This window comes from Ursus arctos, unplaced genomic scaffold (assembly GCF_023065955.2).
Source record: "Ursus arctos isolate Adak ecotype North America unplaced genomic scaffold, UrsArc2.0 scaffold_1, whole genome shotgun sequence".
NCBI lineage: Eukaryota > Metazoa > Chordata > Mammalia > Carnivora > Ursidae > Ursus > Ursus arctos.
In genome coordinates, this window is record NW_026622763.1 from 106,068,230 (window position 1) to 106,086,003 (window position 17,774).

Sequence of the window (17,774 nt, forward strand, 5' to 3'; positions counted from 1 at the left end):
AGAAAAGAGGAAAAGTTGGCCTCTGTGGGATGCTCGGCACAGAAAGACGTAGCACCAGTGCCAGCCTCAGCCGGTAGACCCCCAGACACCTTCGAGGTGCAGGGTCTCCCTGGGAGTGAGGCTAGGGCTCCAGAGGCTGCCCTGGGTCCCACGGAGAGTCCTGCCTGAGGAAGGGGCAGAGCAGCCTCAGAGACACGTGAAAAGCCGGATTCTGGGGTCTCACTTTTCACGTGGCGGATTCTCATGTGCCTTCACCCCCTGCCAGCTCCCCGCATCTGGCCTCAACTGCGAGATGGTTAAACGAGAATCTGCGCGGTGGCCCCATTTCTCACGAGCAGTAGGGAAAGTTGGAGTTGGCCCCACTGCTGTCTCTTGCTGTGGAGACCGGGGTAGCAAGAGGCCTGGTCCCGCTCTCCGGCTGTAACCGTGGTAACCGCGGGGGGGGGGGGGGGACAGGCTTGGAGTTTGTCATCGTCCCCCACGTCGGGGCCAGCACGCAGAGCTGTGGCAAGCTGTGAAGGAAACCGGTGCCGATTCAGTTCATTCACAGCTGCCTGATCGGTGTGTGTGTCGTTCAGACGTCATGTTCCCCGTGGAAATCACGAACATTGAAAAGCCACCCGGTGAAGTTCACGCTGGCACCGTGAGCTGCCCGCAAGCCACCGCCGCGCCCAGCACGGCCCGGCAGAAGCGGATCCACGGGTCTCGTTGGCAAAGCAGTTCTTAAATTACAGAGGAAGCTAATGTCGTATTATCGTCTTACCCTCTAAACCCGTGTTAGCCATTTAATGCTCTGAAGTATTTAGTATTTGTCCACTTTCCTCCACAGGTTGAAGACAGACCAGAGAAGGATTTCACCGAGAAGGTAAGGAATTTCTGGAAGCCTTTATGTTTGCTGTTGATAAACGACAAGGGGACCAAAGTGTATGGATGAAAGGACAAGAGAATACGTTGGTGAATCTTGAGTAAAGATGCTCGGGCGCGAGTGAGCAGGGCTTGCGTGCGGCCCAGCAGCCGGCACCATGTCCTTCAGGGGTCCCCCCGGAGTCTCTTCCAGCATGGGGCTTAGACCCTGCAGAAGAGCAGGGCGTGCACCGTGGGCCCAGGCATGAGCATCAGGCGGACCCAGACTAATTCCCAGGCATCCACAAGGCCCCTACGAGTGAACCCTTACTGCTTTCCATAAGCCGCTGGGGATTTTCCCATTTGACAATATTACAGTAGACTTGCAGGGGACTCTGTTTTTGTCTGAAATCACATTCGGTCCTTGTGGCTTTCCAGGGCTCGCGTAGCCTGCCCGGGCTGTCTGCAGCCACCCTGGCCTCCCTGGGCGGGACCTCCTCTCGGAGGGGAAGCGGGGACACGTCCATCTCTGTTGACACCGAGGCCTCCATTAGGGAAATCAAGGTAAGGCTGCCTACCTACTTGTGCCCTAGAGGGGCCTTTTAGGAAAACCAGTCTTCAAGCATAAATCTGTAAAGTTCTGGATCTTTCTTCTGGGTCCTGTCTCCCCTACATCCCATAAACACATGTTCTAGTCACACCAAGACCAGCTCAGATAGGGTCTCCCCCAGGAAGCCGCACCTGCCCGCCCCACCATGGCCAGGCAGACCGCGCGCTCTGCGGTCCCGGGCTCTCCGGCACACCTTGCTGAGGGCCCTGGCGGCTGCCATGTGGTGCTCGGCCCCCTCCATATACCTGGCGTGCACAGACAGATGGTCGCCATTGTTTTGGACCCCACATTATTCACTGCTCCCAACAGCACCACCCTGCCTAGAATGTTTGTATTTCTATTTGTAGTACGCACAGTATGCCTCTAGTAGCTCGCCGTTGTGATCAGTCTCCCACCAGAAGCTAAGCGTCGTTCTGTGCTCCATCCTCACCACTCGCTGGGGGGCCACCCTGAGTGTGTGAGAGAGAGGTAAAGACAGTGCTGTCTGTTAAAGTCACTAGGAACCACAAGGGACTGGCACTTATGTCCTCTGGAGAGCGAGCCGAGGCCCGAGGGAGAAACGTCAAGGATCGGATTTGGCTTCATGGATGGAAGCCTTTTCTAATAATTAAAACTGGAGAAAAGGGGACCCGCTGCCCGTGGTATCTGAAGGCTGGATGACCACCCGCCAGGGAGGTCAGAGAAGGGACGTAGCCTCAGCCAGGCCTCCAGAGTCCTGTGCTGTGTAAGAACAGTTTTGGTGGACCGCTCTTCCTAAAACGTCCGCGCGCCCTCCCTTGGCCTCCAGCAGCCCTTTGCTCTTCCTTTGCTGCGTCCAAGGGCAGTTTGCCGCAATCCCGATTCGTCTCCGCTCTAGTCTGAGAGCACCGTTCATTCGCTCAGCGAGCGTGTAGAGTCTAGCTCAGACCCGACACCGGGCCCCGGGAATGCGGAGCAGAGACTCTGCACTCTGTAAGCACGGGCATGGAGCTCGGCGGAGTCCCATCTTCAGTCTTTCACTCTGTCTAGCACAGCGAGCCGCCCAAAGAGCCTGGGTGAACTATTAAATACGGGTAAAAGTACCGGTTCCATTGTCAGAACCTCTTTTGCCTGTTTTATAAAATTGTGCAAAAATATAATGATACAGACCTACATTTTGTAAGATTTTGTGAAAATATCATATGGGATAGACCTCAATTTTAATCTTTGTGATTTTGCAATTCGTTTTATTTTTCTTCAACACTTAAAACAAAACAAAACAAAACGAAAATCACTGCCCAGACTCCCAAAAGTAGGAAAGATTTAGAGGACGGCTTCTCTCTTTGGGGTCATGCTCACTTTTCTCCCCCTGATATCATTTGCCTCTTTTGCTGATTCCCAGGAACTGAATGAGTTAAAGGACCAGATTCAGGACGTAGAAGGCAAATACATGCAGGGGTTGAAAGAGATGAAGGTACCAGTTCACGGAGGTGTGGGCTGCTGCTGTTAACCCTACTCGGCTTCAGAAAACCCTAACGAAGACACACAGACCGCATGCTCGCTCTCTGGAGCCTCCAGACTCAGAGTTCGAGCTGGCGGGAACGCGGGCGCGGCCTTGTGCCCTGAGCCCTCTTCCCGATGCAGCTTTTGAACCGAGCCCTGAGCCCTGTAACCCTCCATAGAAGCAGTTACTAACACGCTTCCTGGTGCATGTTTTGGACTCCCCCTCCTTGCCCGGCCCACACCCCGTTTCTTCTCATTCCCACAGAAGCGCCCCGAATGCTTGCAGAAGTGTTTGGGGTTTTCTTCACTGTCCATAGTGGTTCCATACAAACAACGCTTCACTCCATTTGCTTCTCAAAGTATCGGACATTTGCCAGGAAGGCAGTGCCTATTGCCAGGGCTTCTGAAGCACCCCGCGTACTTGCTCGCTTGCTGTCCAGCTTCCCTGGTGGAAGCGGCGTCCGAACGTGCGGCCTCTGGGATTTATCTGCGCAAACGCACAGCCCCGTACGGATGTGTTATGCCTTGTGCCGCCGGGAAGTCTAGTTGCCATGTTGCTCGGAATGAGGTGGACAGCTGAGGACTGTGTTCTCTGCGGACCCAGCAATAGATGGGAAGCCTGTTACTTCCTCTTCAGCTCCCCAGAAAGGACCCCCAGAACAGTCTGAGTTATCTGTCACAGGGGCACCACCCAGAGGCCACGTTGGGTTTAAAATGACGAATTAACCGCTGGCGTGCTTGTCACCTCTCCTTGAAGAGAGGGTTGACTTTGCACGGTGAGGAGGGGGTCCCCAAACTAGCCCAGGAGCCACGGGTGCCACCTAAAATCGTGGCCCTGGTTCACAGGCGCAGGCGAGCGCAGCACGGGTGTCCGAGAGGCCTCCTCGGGGGGTCTGACCATGCAGTGCCCGCCTCTCCATAGCTTTGGGGGGTTCACCCTCCCTGTCCTGGGGTCACCTTCCCCTGACCTGTGCTTGGGGATGAGCGCGCTGCTCCGTTGCCCAGCCAGCGAGGGTGTGAGCCGCGGGAGGGCCGTGTTTCCTCTGCAGGCCTCTCTCCCCAGTGCTGGCCTTTCAAAGGAATGCTCTCCGTCCTCCCAGGACTGGCCCAGTGAGACGTGTGCAGCTTGTTGAGTCGTCCTGTAGGTCGAAAGTTAAAATTCCGCCTCATCCTTTCCTGGTTCACAAGCCCAGACGGGAGCCGGCGGCTAGTGGCAGGTGTTCCCTCAGCCGACACGCACTGGCTCTTCCCGGGGTGCTGGTCGCATTTCCTGAGGGGCTACTCCAGAAACCTGTTGAACAGCCCAAGCCGCCACAGGGGGCACCACTGAGTCACGGGCTCAGGGCACTACCGCCCGCGCCCAGAGCCTCCCCGCCGCATGTCTCCCTCGTGCTGATGGCCAGGGAAGCCGTCTTCCTCCCAGACACAATTAAGAACTAACTTTCTGAGTTAACTAATATTCTGAGTGGTTAATAACTGATTTGACCCCATCGAAAGGGGGCAATTTCTGTGCATATGAAATTGTCGTGTGTTTCTTATCCTGATCCATTTGCTCTAAGAAATAAAGTCTAAAATTCGGGCTAGGTTTTTTTGGGTTTTGTTTCTTTTTTTTTTTTTTTTTCCAAAGGCCACTGAACTCATCTTTGTTTTCGTTCTCTTATACAATTTCAAAAACATGATCCGGTGTCTGCAGGACTCACTAGCCGAAGTTGAAGAGAAGTATAAGAAGGCTATGGTTTCCAATGCTCAGCTGGACAATGAAAAGACGAACTTCCTGTACCAGGTCGATACCCTAAAGGACATGTTGCTGGAGCTGGAAGAGCAGCTGGCCGAGTCCAGGCGGCAGTACGAAGAGAAAAACAAAGTAAGCGTCAGCGTGAGAGAGAACGGTGGAGTGTGTGTGTGTGTGTGTGCTGTGGGCACATCTGGGGTGGGTGTGTGTGTGTGTGTGTGTAGATAGAATCGTTGTTTTTTAATGACGGTTCTCCACGTGTCCAGGAAGCCCCGACATCTGTGAATAAGAATGTCATGCTCTTTGCAGAGGGCTTTGAAATATTAATAAGCACAATTTCACTCTGTAAACTAGAGACAGTTTCACGGGGAGAGCATTGTGTGTTTTGCACGTAAGATAGAGTCATAACCAGGAAGAAACAAGCCTACAAAGAACCAGCATGTTTGGATGGACATAATTGGGTGCTTCAAGATTTACCTGTTGGGGCGCCTGGCTGGCTCGGTCAGTAGACAAGCAACTCTTGATCTCGGAGTCAGACATTTGAGCCCCACGTTGGGTGTAGAGATAACTTAATAATAAGATCTTTAGAAAAAAATAAAAAGATGTTCCTGTTAATATATATTTCTGGATTTTTATTTTGTTATGTCTTAACACCACTGAGAAGTAGTCAGTTGCAAGTATATTCATTTATTTTATTCCATGTAAGAGTTACATACATTCATTAAGCTAAATTAAGTTAATTATGATAACATCAAGAAGTCTGAGCCTATGTTGAAATCAATGACAAAAGACTAATTAGATGTTCTTACGGGATATAAATCAAGGGATACTTGTTTTTCCATAGTTTTAGGAATTACTTGGTCTATGAAACCCCAGGATGTTGTTCAGTTTTTCAGAGTTGCTGAGGTAAAACAGAAAATTTAATTTGTGAGTGTCACTATCTTTTTTTTTTTTTAACTGGCTCTATCCCCTAAATCCCAAGGGTTAAAACCAAGGTGCTGTTAACATCTCAAAGGTCTCCTTCTTTGACTGCTATAGAATTTAGAAGCTAAAGAAGGATTTTTGAGAACTAAACTCTGAAACAAAGGAGAAGCTTCCCATGAGACCTGATGACAAAATATATAATTATGGGAGCAGAGTACAGACTCTGGACTCCATTTGTGGGGAGGATAGCCTAATGCATCCTGAATACTCCTAGGATGTCCTCAAGCAGGCATCAGGAAGTAGACCAGGAGCCCCCAAACCTAAGTCCAGAAAATTTGGATGATCCTGGAGTGTTGTCCCAAGCTGGGGAGCACGGACTGAGAAGAACCCAATAGGCAGGCCCTTGTCACAGCTAGGAAGGTACCGGTCACCCTCGGACTTTAGAAAGTGGGTGAGCAGGTGAGGCCAGGGTGAGAAGCAAAGGTCACCTCCCTTCCAGAATAACCCCCCAATGGCCCTGGGAGGTATATACCCTGCTGTCCTAAACTGTTGGTGGTCGGTTGGGTACAAGACCACCGTCAGTGATTGTGCAGTATCGGAGCTGAGCCAGAGACCAGAAGAGCATGTTGCCATGCACAGGGGCGAGGGGTGAGGGTCGGACTAGGGGAGCGGCTTTTGTCCCTGGAGTGGGGGCCCTAGAGTACAAAGTTGGCCATCCACTTAATAAGATAAGCTTGCCAAAGTAGACCATATTAACCCCCCTTTTTATCCTAAAGAGTGTTCCTTATCAGAGTTCAGAATCAGGGATGGTTCCATCCTAAGTCCTTCACACAGCTGCCTCCTCCTGGGCCTCCGCACACACAGCCCCCTGGAGAGGGCTCCCCCCCCGGGCCCTGATGGTCTGGAAGGAGTCGGGGAGCACCTGTCCAATGCGTCAGGTCCTCAGAGAAAGTTTACGGAAGACCAAAAAGTCCCGAGAAGTGGGCTTATGTTGCTAAAAAGGCCTTGAAAATTGTGCTGATGGGGCGCCTGGGTGGCTCAGTTGGTTGAGCTCAGGTCATGGGACCTGAGGGTAACCCCAGGGTCCTGGGATTGAGGCCTGCACTGGGCTCCCTGCTGCGCAGGGGGTCTGCTTTTTGCTCTCGCTCTTGCAAAAAGATAAAATCTTAAAAGGAAGGGAGGGAGGGAGGGAGGGAGGGAGGAAATTGTGATGACATGGTAACAGGTAGTTTGTTCCAAGGTCAACTTAAGTCATGGGAACGTGAACTTGAAAGACAGCGTGATTTGGTCACCATGTCCGTGCTCTTTCCTTCCCTTGTAGGAGTTTGAGAGGGAAAAGCACGCCCACAGCATCCTGCAGTTCCAGTTTGCTGAAGTCAAAGAGGCCTTGAAGCAGCGGGAGGACTTGCTGGAGGTGGGTGGCACTCCCTCGTTGCTCTGCCTTCTGTGTCTTAGGAGTATTTGGGGTTCATTACGAAAGTTAACTGTTTTCTTGAAAATTGAGAATTTAGGCTAATTCTCCATGCCTCACTGAAGGAAAGTAGTTCCTTTCATCGGTGAAGATCCTCATTCTTTGGGGGCTTTGTGTTTGTTTCGGGAGGCGTGGCAGACAGAATGATGGCCCCCCGAGATGTCCACGTCCCGATCCCCGGAACCTGTGGATGTGGCACCTTATGCACCAGAAGGGACGTTACAGGTGTGATGAAGTTAAGGGCCTTGTGATGGGGAGTTGACCCGCAGTTATCTGGGGTCCCACTGTCATCACAGGGTCCTTATGCAGGGAGGCGAGAGAGGCAGTAGGAGGAGATATGGGGGGAAGCAAGGCTGGTGCCGCGTGAGGAAGGGGCCATGAGCCGAGGAATGCGGCAGCCTCTGGAAGCCAAAAAAAAAAAAAAATTGGGGGGGCGGGGAGGGCACAGGTTCTCCCCTAGATTCTCCAAAAGAGAGTCCAGGCCTGCCCACACCTTGATGCTAGTGCGTCAGACTCATTTTGGACTTCTGAGTTCCAAAACTATAAGAGAATCGATTCGCGTTGTTTTTAAGCTGCTGAATTAATGTTACTTTGTGACACCAGCAACAGGAAACTGATACTGGGTTGGTTCTAACTTTTTAACTGATCAGAACTTGAACTAGTGCCTGTAAGTAAGAATGTCACCCAGGCAGGGTTTCTGCTTGCTCCTCTGGCCTCTGGCGACAAGGCCAAGGAAAAGGTTCTGGCTCGCAGAGACGAATCCGGGCCGATGCAGGCCACGGGGCTGGTGCCTCCCGCACACGTGCCTGTGGGCTCAGGGCACTCACAGCTCTCGGACTCTCTAGCCCTGCACTTTGTCTTCCTGCTTAACCCTTTATCTGCTTTCTTTCTATCTGTTTCTATTCCTCAGGAAATCCGACAGCTACAGCAGAAGCAGGCGAGTTATATCAGGGAGATTTCTGATCTTCAGGAAACAATAGAGTGGAAAGACAAGAAGATAGGGGTAGGACTCCTGAGTCTGTGAAACTGTTCAAAGGGGCGTTCGGCTAACATGCGGAAACACCTGTGTGAGCGTGCATGGGTCCCCACGCGACACAGAACTAATAATGTGGAGAATACACTAGCTTACCCCAGCTGACAGTAACGCTGACCTTGACGCTGACTTCCAGAGCGGGGGTGGGCATCTTGTTGACACTAACTGGACTCTCTGCCTGCACCGAGTGGGCCCGCAGCACCCTGAGATACAAGGAGTAAGGAAGGCACCCTAGAGCAGGTGGGACATGGGGAGGCTCGGGCCTCTCAGATTCTCTAAAAGGCGTTTGAGGAAACCCCAAGGTGTCAGGTGCTGTGTTCCCTCCTTGACACGTCCCCGTGGAGGCCCCAGGCCCCTCTCGTTTAACGAGAAAAGCAACTGCAGCCCATCTGCCTTTAGGGTGACGAGTAGGAAGACAGGAGCCCACTTAGAGTAACCACCATGCTTCCTAATGACAAATGGCTTCCAAAACCCAGCACCCATCGTGCTCCGCTCCGATGCAGATCTCCGGATGTCGGAGCACAGCGTTGGTGCATGCGCCGCGAGAGGCCGTGCTGGTTTCCCCTTCTCTATCCTCATCCACACTCATTTGGGACTTGGTGAGCATGCACACATGTGTTTGCTTTAAGACCACTTTGCGACAACAAACACTGAGAGTCGACGTAGAAAAATAGTCTACGTCGTCACTTGGGGTTTCTTATGCATTTCTTCTTATCCCTCGTTTATCTTTGAATGGGTGCATGGCTTGTGTTCATTCTCTCAGCTAGAAAGCTGTGCACATACAGTGGCCTCTTGATGCCTCTAAGGGACAGGAGGCAGTGTCCCTTGGCTGCCATAAATTCATGAGATACTTAGTACTTGTGTCTTGTCTGTATCTCGAGCACGCTGTGCACAGTGCTTTAACTCATACCGGAATCCTCCTCGTTCTCGCTTCAGTCACCTGCTCACCCGAGTGAATCTTCTCTCTCTCTTTGCTCTGCTCACACTCAGGCTTTAGAGAGGCAGAAAGAGTTCTTTGATTCCGTAAGGAGTGACCGAGATGATCTTAGAGAAGAAGTAGTCATGCTGAAAGAGGAATTAAAGGTATGAAGCCAAAGTACAGTCAAAAAAAAAAATATCCATGTTCTCAAGAATGACTGTGTGTGTACTGGTGTTAGTTAATTGTGTGTCATTGCTCTGAGTTCTGTTAATCAATTCAAACCTTCGGTTATCTGGCACCGAACCGACCCATGAAATGAACATAGGTTCAGCTGGTTCGCCCGTTCCTTTAGCTATTTATGAGCGTAGCTGAACTCGAAAGCAACACCGACTTCCAAGAATTTTTTATATACCGCTTACGTTTTTTCTCATACTCATTGATAAATTCTCCAGGACATTACTCCAAGTTAGAGAATTTGTGTGTTTCTTTATATTAAAGGCTCAAATTTAAGGACTTCTCCAGCTGGTTGTCTCACACTAATTAGACCTTGAGACCCCCTGGGTTGAGGAAAGTTCCACATCCTGTTTGCGCCCTGTGAAGGGGCCTTCAGCTGCTGGCTGGACACCAAGTGAAGGAAAACGGGCTCTGGGTGGGTCATCAACATTGCAGGAGACGGTGTTGAGAAGAGGGTATGGCCATGGCCAATTCCAAGATCGTCAGTGGAAACGTATCCGTGTCAACTGCTTATAGTCAGGGGTCAAGGCAGAGCAACCAGAGGGAACAGGTTTCTATCACCGCTCCTCCCAGGGCTGTGAGCACGGTGCTGGGGCCTCGTCCAAGCTCGAGGAGAGAGCCGTGGGCACGGGGTAGCAAGCGAGTCCGCGATCCCTGTGAAGTGTAACTTTTTAGAGTATTTCACAATGTGATGAGCATGAATTCTATTTCCTTTTAAGATACCAAACATTCTAGCCACTTCTTTATTCCTTCTTTAACATACACTGTGTTTATTCCTTTCAGAACACGCACATATCTCTTTATCTCTGTCTCTCTTTTTAAAGAATGCCACCAGGGTTTTTAAAGTGGGGTCACTTTGCAGTGATGTGCGGGCGGCCCTTCTGTGTGGTCACCTGCACACCCTCACCGCCGGTTCAAATAGGATGCGTGTTAATAGTGTCTTGTCACCAGCCCATTAAGACACGGATTGGAGCGTGCAAGAAAAAGTCACCGCTCCAGGAAGACATCCCAGATTTGTATGTGTTGATAGGATATTTATGAGCGTGGCGTCTACCACTTCTCTGATTCTGTTTTCTCAACTTCAGGAAAAATAGTTTCTTTTTCATTAGTATTAATAAAATAGAGTTTAACCTAGTATCAGTCAGTGAGTATTACAACGAGTCTGTTTTTGTTCGCAGAAACATGGCATAGTCCTAAATTCAGAGCCAGCTACCAATGGAGAGGCTTCAGACACTCTAAATAACGTCGGACACCAAGGTCCTTCCAAGATAACGAAAGAAGAGTTAAACGCCCTCAAGACGGCAGGGGACGGGACGCTAGGTAAGTGCTCCCCTTCCTTTGGGTCTTTTCATCCTCCAGTCCGCATCGATTCACCCTCCATGCATTATTAGAATTGGCGTAATCATCACTGATCGATTAACACTCACACAGCATGCCATGTGTCCTGCCACTTCCTGGGAACGCCCTTGCCACACGATGTGATCACCCGTGTGTTGTCTGGCGTGCGTCTGTGCAGTGCTCACCACCGATGGCTGAAGAATACGTTTCTCTTGCTTCTCAAAGCCACCAATGAAACTGTGAATGCAGGAGAATCGTCTCGGAAATTAAGGGACAGTTCTGACAGTACGATATGGTTTTCCTCGGCCATGTGCCAAGGATGGCTTCCTAACTTATCCGTTACAGACGGCGCAAAAGATCAGAGTAGCAGAGGCTGTGAAGTGAGATAGCTAACCCTGGTTACACGCTGACACTGCACGTCCCACACACCGTGAAGTGATCTGAGAGCGTGAGGCGCCTGCGGACAGCAGATGCGGGCTTGTCACGGAGTACGACTTGGGTGCCATTCTCAGGCTACCGCTCAGTGGCCCCGGGCAGGGGGCAAGGCGGACAGGCAGCCCCGGGCCGGGCGGGGGGGGTGGTGGTGAGGCGGGCAGGCAGCCCCTGGTGGGGAGTGTGGGCAGGCTGGAAGGTGGGCCTTTCCCTTTGTCAGAGGTGAGGATCCTTTGTACGTCAGTTTTTGCTTCTGAAAGAATATAAACCGGGGAATCCAGTAGATTGTAAGAATACTTTATACAACTTGCAAACATCTGAAAAGATTCACGGATCAGTATTGGTCCTACTGTTTGGCTTCTGGGTAGAACAAGCTTCCGAAGCCGGTGTGCAGCCCGGAGTTGCCGCCGGCAGGCCGCTTGTGAGCAGGGGCAGCCCCCCTTTCTGCGGTGCGGCTGGAGTACGTCAGAGCCCGTGCCTTTCGTTTCCATTGAGAAGCTTTCGTCTTTTTTTTTTTTTTTTTTTTTTTTATGGAAATGTAGAAACCTGTAGCCCCCCGCTTCTCAGGACTTGCTTCCTAGGCAGATGCTCCTCATTACCTTGAGGACCCCAAAGGCACGCAGTGCTTTGAATTGCGTGAAAGTTGCTGAAGGAAGATAAGTTCACTGGTTTCCACCCTACCTTTACATAAGCTGTGTGAGCAGCTAGGAGTTTGATCGTGTTGCTCTTGTTCCAACAGACGTTGTAGAATTCTTTGTTGACCATTATGACACCAACCCTTAAAGAACCAGAAATACCACTTTCGTAAGTGGTCTCCACAAGTTTTTTGATGGCATATCCCTATGAGTAGAGAATGGTGGGAACTTGCCGATACAAATACTGTTAATTTATATACGCACTGGTCCCTCAGTAGAAAGCGGGTATTACAAAACACGTTCCCTGACAGACATCTTTAAAGGGTGAAGCAAAACTAACTAGAAGTCCTGCTACTTCTCCCATTTCCTCTGGGGTAAGGGCACCCCCTGTGGAGACCACGGTGTAATAAAATGACCAAGCTTTGACTTCCGGCAACATAGCATCGATATGCCGGCGGTTGGTTGGTTTGGAGAATCTAAAATGTAAGCGTTCATTCCAAAGTCGTAACGTATTTTTAATTTGTGCTTCGTTAACTGATGAATAACTTCTTATTTAGTGGTCATCTTGCTCTGAGCACTTGCCACCTGTTGGCCCTCCCCCTAGGCCCTTCGGGGATGAGCAGACGTGTTTAGGGCACAGGCTGCTTTCCTAGGAACACAGTGACTAGATGGCGGGGAGGGGATTTCTTTTCATCTCACGCGAGCTATTTCAAGTTCATATCTTCCTTGAGATTGACCTTGAGGCAGATTGAATGTTTAAGAATTCCGTGCAGGTGGTTTTAGGCCTACGTGTTCGACAGTGCGCGTCGTGAAGACGTGTGAGTAGTCCAGGTGTGCGTTTGGGAACCGGCTCTAGGTCGTTCTTAAGCCCATTATTTTGGATTGTTTGGCTGCCTGATCCAGAGCTCTGTTGAAACTTACCTGCACCTTTGGAAATATGTTCACACTAGACGGCACCAGCAGCCACTCTCGCCTCTGAGATGGTGGCAGTGGCCTCCGCTGACCAGACATTTGCTAACGCAGTGACTGCTTTGCCGCACAGACCTGGCAAAGGCTTCTCTTCCGTGTGATTCTTTGATGACTCTCTCTCCTTAGGAATGGGGTCGGGGGGGAGACAGAACATGTGTTTACGCTGTAATGTGTGTTAAGTGGTCACCACATCATGGGGTCCCTTCAATTTTCTCAATGGTCTTTTAGGAAGAGCCAGTGAAGTGGAGGTGAAAAGTGAAATGGTGGAGAATGTGGGGAAAAAAGAAATCTTGCAGAATACTGAGCAAGAACAGCACAAAGAGGACCCAGCCCAGGAGTGTGTGGACACAGAGGTGTTCCATCCTGGTGAAAATGCCGAGGACCAGAAAGCCTCTGAAGACAGTGCCCCCTCCCTAGGAGTATTAGCAGATGCTGCGAATGAGGAGCAGGCTGCAAACCAGGTTCTAGAGAACGCTTCCTTCCTTGAGAACACAGAGCAGGCTGAGTCCAACGAGGTCATAAACACACCAGATGATAGGACTGGGGCTTCCCTTGAGCAGTCCGAATGTTTGAGTGAATTAGATGGTGAAATCCCAGGCCCTGGGACTGGGCAGGATGGCCACGATGCCTTGGATATCAAAATCCACAGTAAGGAATCTGCAGAAAGCCAGGAAGACTTGAAAACCAACTTGGGAGAGGGTAGCACAAAGCCACATCAAGAACCCACTCCTCTGCAACCATCTGAACACGGGGGGCTGGGCAGCGCAGACCCCGGGGAGCAAGGTTGGAGCCCCACGGCAGGTGTGGTGGAGGCAGGGCTAGTGGGGCTTGGGGAGCAGGTGGGCGCAGAAGCCTCCAGCCCTCTAGTGTGTAGTGAGGACAATGTGAGTCATGATGGAAAGTGTGCAGTAGAAGCCCCCACAGAGCTGGACCCAAGCCCAGGGCAGGATCTAGACAAAGAGCTCTCCGGGCAGGAAGCTGCTGAGCCCCAGGAGCTCCCGGGTCAGACCACAGCGGTAGGTGGGGAGAATGACGAAAAGGAGGATGAGGAAAGGGGGTTGAGGGATGAGGAACCAAGCCAGACAGAAGCGCAGAACATTCCTAGTTGTCCGGAGGCTGAAGGCAGTCCACAGGGCACCACGGGTCCAGCTGCGACAGATGCTGAAAACGAACCCCTAGATGCAAAAGAACCCGAGGAAGAAAAGCATGACCAACAGGGAGAGGCACTGGATTCATCACAGAAGAAGACAAAGAACAAGAAGAAGAAAAACAAGAAGAAAAAATCAGCGGCGCCTGTAGAAACCCTCAAAGATGCTAAGAAAGAGTTAACATTTCAGGACTCGGATTTAAGTGAGGTGAAGGAGGACGAGCAGGTAGCTCTCACCAACGGAAAACCAGCTGTAGAAGCACAAAGTGAGGTAACCGAAAGTCCAGAAGAGAACAGTGTAGCAGGAAGTGGTGAAAACGTTGATTGTCCAGAAAATCCTAAAATTGAGTTGGATGAAAAACTTAACCAAGAAGACAATGATGTAAACACTGAGGGTGGGGAAGAAACAGCGGATGGCGACACATTAGGTTTGGGGGATGACCCAACCCAGCCACCAGGCACCAGTGCCGGCGACAAGGAGCTAGAGGAAGCCATGACCAAAGATGACGCTACAGAAGATGGCGGCGCTCACAGCGGCCCTCCAGAGCCAGGGAGCGGAGAAGCGTCCAGCAGCGCCCGGCTGGAGAGTGAAGGTCCCTTCAAGGACAGTGAGGATGCCCCTCAAGCAGGAAGTACAGAGCGGCGTGAGACGGCAGAGGGTCCCAGTCAGACAGTCAGGAAGGCCGTAGAAAGTGATGACTTAGCGCCCACAGGAGAGCTGGGAGCCTGCGCTTCAGAAGGCCGAGACGAGCCGGGAGCCGGGAGCGAGAAGGGCAGAGGCAAGGAAGAGTGTACCTTGTCGTAGGTGGACGGGGCCAAGGACGGCCCAGGAAGCCCAGCTGTCGGAGGCTCATCTGCTGCCTCCACGGGTGAGCTTCCTAGAATGTTCCACATTGAGATGACACACCGTAGGACAATCAACCACAGAGCTCTACCACGTTGAGTTAGAGACTGTTACTGGTAGCGGAGTCTTCCTCATTAAGGTGATCACCCAGATTAGAAAGAAAGATGCATCTGTAATCAGCGGAAGTTCCGAGGAGAGCACTCCGGCGTGTCAGATGATGGTGTCCGGCCGTGTCTCTGCTTACGACCCAAATGAAGCCATTTAGCACCTGCCTTAGGCTGATACTCTGGACCAAATACGTCAGCATCCAACTGAAATGACCAAATGGCGTTCTGAGATTTGTGAGTATAGTCGATATTTAAATTAATGTGTCTTCATTCAAATATATGTCCTTTCATATTTGATTTTGATGTGTACGGTATTTTATTTTAAAAGGAGATAAATGGCCAAATAGCATATAGGTCGCTGAGTGATAAGATTTGCACCTTAGGACAGTAATAATCATGTTAGGGGTAAGAATTAAATATCTTAAAAAGCACTGGGAGAGCTTACTTCCCTTTACCTCATATAAGTGTTTTATCTCAAACTGATGCTTCTGATATCATTGTTGGTGATACCTGAATTTATTTTGTAGATTTTGACTTCACTTCGTGCTGATTATGTTCCAAAGTCATTTTACACAAAGTTTTTTTTTTTGTTTTTTGGGTTTTTTAAATTTGTTTCTGGAAGAGATATACATTGAAATTGCACTTCCTAATGCAGTTTTTGTGCAGGGAGACCATTTATAAAAATTTTTTTTTAACCTTTAAATTACTTCTCTTTTTATTTGTCTTTCATTTGAAAGAAGAATACAAAAGGTACCGTTCTTGTGCAAACTGCTAATTGGACTATACAGGATATTTTAAATAGTTGAATCACTTTTGGTATTTTGGTATAAATATTTTCATTTGTTGTATCTCAATTGGAAAATTCTTGATTTGATCTTCCTGAAGGAAATATATATTTTCTATAGAAGGAAGCATTTTTAAAGATAATCGTAAAGTTAGATTTAAAAAAATTGTAAAATACTAGAATCACAAAGGACTGTACATTATGAATGCTGTTGACACTTTATGAGATTATATGAATTGATGTCACTGTTACAAGGTGTAATTAAGTGCAAAAAAGACCAAAACCTCAATAAAATTTGAGGCAAGCCTAAGTGTTACTATGTAATTGAAATAAAAACATTTTATAATTTCACGAGCCTGTGATTCCACTCTTTGGGCTGCCTGACTTCTGGCTGTGGCCACTGTTGTACGTAATTATTATCTTCAAAGTAGCGCCTACTTGGGGGCTGCTAATTCCCTGTCTGTGTTGTGTGAAGGACTCGTTACTTTGTCAGTAATGAATGGACGTCTGTCCTGGTACCTAGACCAGGGCTAGTGTCATGCCCCCCTGGGGAGAATTGGGAAGATCTTCCCTCATCGACTCTCCTGTGGTCTGTGGTTCTGGTGAGGAGGCCCCAGTGGAGCCCTGTCGCTCTGCTAACGTGTGCCAATGCTAAGAATGCTTGGAAGGATATGGTGAAATTGGCAAATAGGCATTGACTCCTCCCGTGTCCGGGTCCTGAAGCAGGGGGCCCATACACCCTCCCCACTTGGGCCACGTGAGTGAAAAACTACCAGGCTTGCTAGAGAGTCTCCAGCCCGAGGGCTGCAAAGGCCTCGAGAGGGGGCAGCGGATGCCTCTGACTTTAGCAAAGCCGCACTCAGCCTGCAATGGGCGTCAGGAAAGGGCTGTCATTCCTACTTTCAGAGGCCCCTGGGGAGATGATTCAATAACCCAGCTCACTGGACGGTGAGATCATCAAGCCATTTTAACGTCTTTCCTTAAAAGACCTTAAGGTCTTTTCCTCTGTTACTCAGCAGCACATTTAAGACATTGTGGCATACTTCATACCCCTCAGGTCAGCTGTCCAGGCGTCTCGATGATTCACGCATCCGTTTAAGTAATAGACGTTTTGATCACTTCGTATCCAGAAGGCACTGTGCCAATGGACAGGCGGATAGGACCCAGCTTCTAGTGGAAGTGGGCAGCTGAGAATCAGGAAGTGAGGGGGAAAAAAAAAAGGATTCTGAACAGCCAAGTCATTTCTTGATAATCTAAGAGCCTTCACCGCAAGCATCAGTCACCCTGCGCCAAGGGGGACGTGATGTCGTGGCAGTAGCTGATGTCCACGGGAAGGCCCTCACGTTACCAAGAAGTCAGTGGGACCTTAGGGATGTTCAGGCGAAGAAGGCACAGAGGTGCATAAAGCAATTTGGAGAGATTCGGTGTCAAAAGATTCAGACTCAGAGGAGGATGGAAAGGCTCCCTGTCAGCCACTCCCCAGAGGAGCCTACACCCCTGCGTGTCACTCCCATACAGAGCAGAGGAAAATGCTCATCACCGATACCTTAGTCAAAAAGCAGCGATGTCTTCTAGCCCCAACAGAACATAGCTACTGTATGTAAAGTGTAAATCTTCCTTCAAAAGCATAATTAAGTATAATCATAGGTGTACAGAGAAAATAGGGAAAGGCAACAAAATTTTGAGTTAGAGGTTCTCATTTGATGACATACAAAGGTGGAGAAGCAGCACAGTGTTTTCCAAGGGTTTTTAGAAATGAGATGTACTGCGCTGAGTACTTCCTATAATGTTTAGTGTTTCTAGCAAACGAAAACCCAATGACCTGAACGTTTAAGTCTCTACTGTCACTAGGACCCAGGAGTGCTAGTTCTGGGGGTTCACGCAGTTTGGGGTTCCTGTTTTCTACAGTACACCCCTTTCCTAGGAGACCACCTTGAACAGCGTGCCATCAAAACCAGGGAACACAGCAGTGAGATTCATGCCAAATGTCCAGGATCCGGAACGAAAGGAAGGGGTGTTCATGCCTACGTTACGTTAGAATACGTATTCGTTCGGGTGATGATCCAAAAGAGAAAAAACTTTGTCTTTCAGGAGAAAAAACCCTCACTCTTTCCCTTTTACCCTATTCACTGCCTCTTATGGCATATTTTTTTGCATGTTATTTACATATTATTTACATGTTATTTGCATATTATTTTTACTACATATTTTTCAAGATGTGAATGACGTCAGTGGTGGCTGACATATACAGTACCCATCTGTACACACCTTCTGGGCCCTGTAAATAGGAG

The 17,774-nt window shown here is 49.7% G+C and overlaps 1 protein-coding gene across 44 annotated transcripts in view; it reads left to right on the forward strand.

Moving 5' to 3' along the window:
• LRRFIP1 (LRR binding FLII interacting protein 1) overlaps nt 1–17,774 on the forward strand; it is a 139,430-nt gene that overhangs the window by 113,096 nt on the left and 8,560 nt on the right. For 15 of the 44 annotated variants that reach the window (XM_044380516.3, XM_044380520.3, XM_044380530.3 and 12 more), the window contains 9 exons: nt 830–865; nt 1,282–1,407; nt 2,814–2,885; nt 4,608–4,778; nt 6,892–6,984; nt 7,952–8,044; nt 9,065–9,157; nt 10,406–10,547; nt 12,830–15,834. In XM_044380516.3, coding sequence (XP_044236451.2) covers nt 830–865; nt 1,282–1,407; nt 2,814–2,885; nt 4,608–4,778; nt 6,892–6,984; nt 7,952–8,044; nt 9,065–9,157; nt 10,406–10,547; nt 12,830–14,553 — 2,550 coding nt within the window. In that variant the 3' untranslated portion in view covers nt 14,554–15,834. Of the gene's footprint in view, nt 1–829; nt 866–1,281; nt 1,408–2,813; nt 2,886–4,607; nt 4,779–6,891; nt 6,985–7,951; nt 8,045–9,064; nt 9,158–10,405; nt 10,548–12,829; nt 15,835–17,774 lie in introns of those variants that run through there. The other 29 variants (XM_057305977.1, XM_044380554.3, XM_044380559.3 and 26 more) reach the window with 9 other exon arrangements.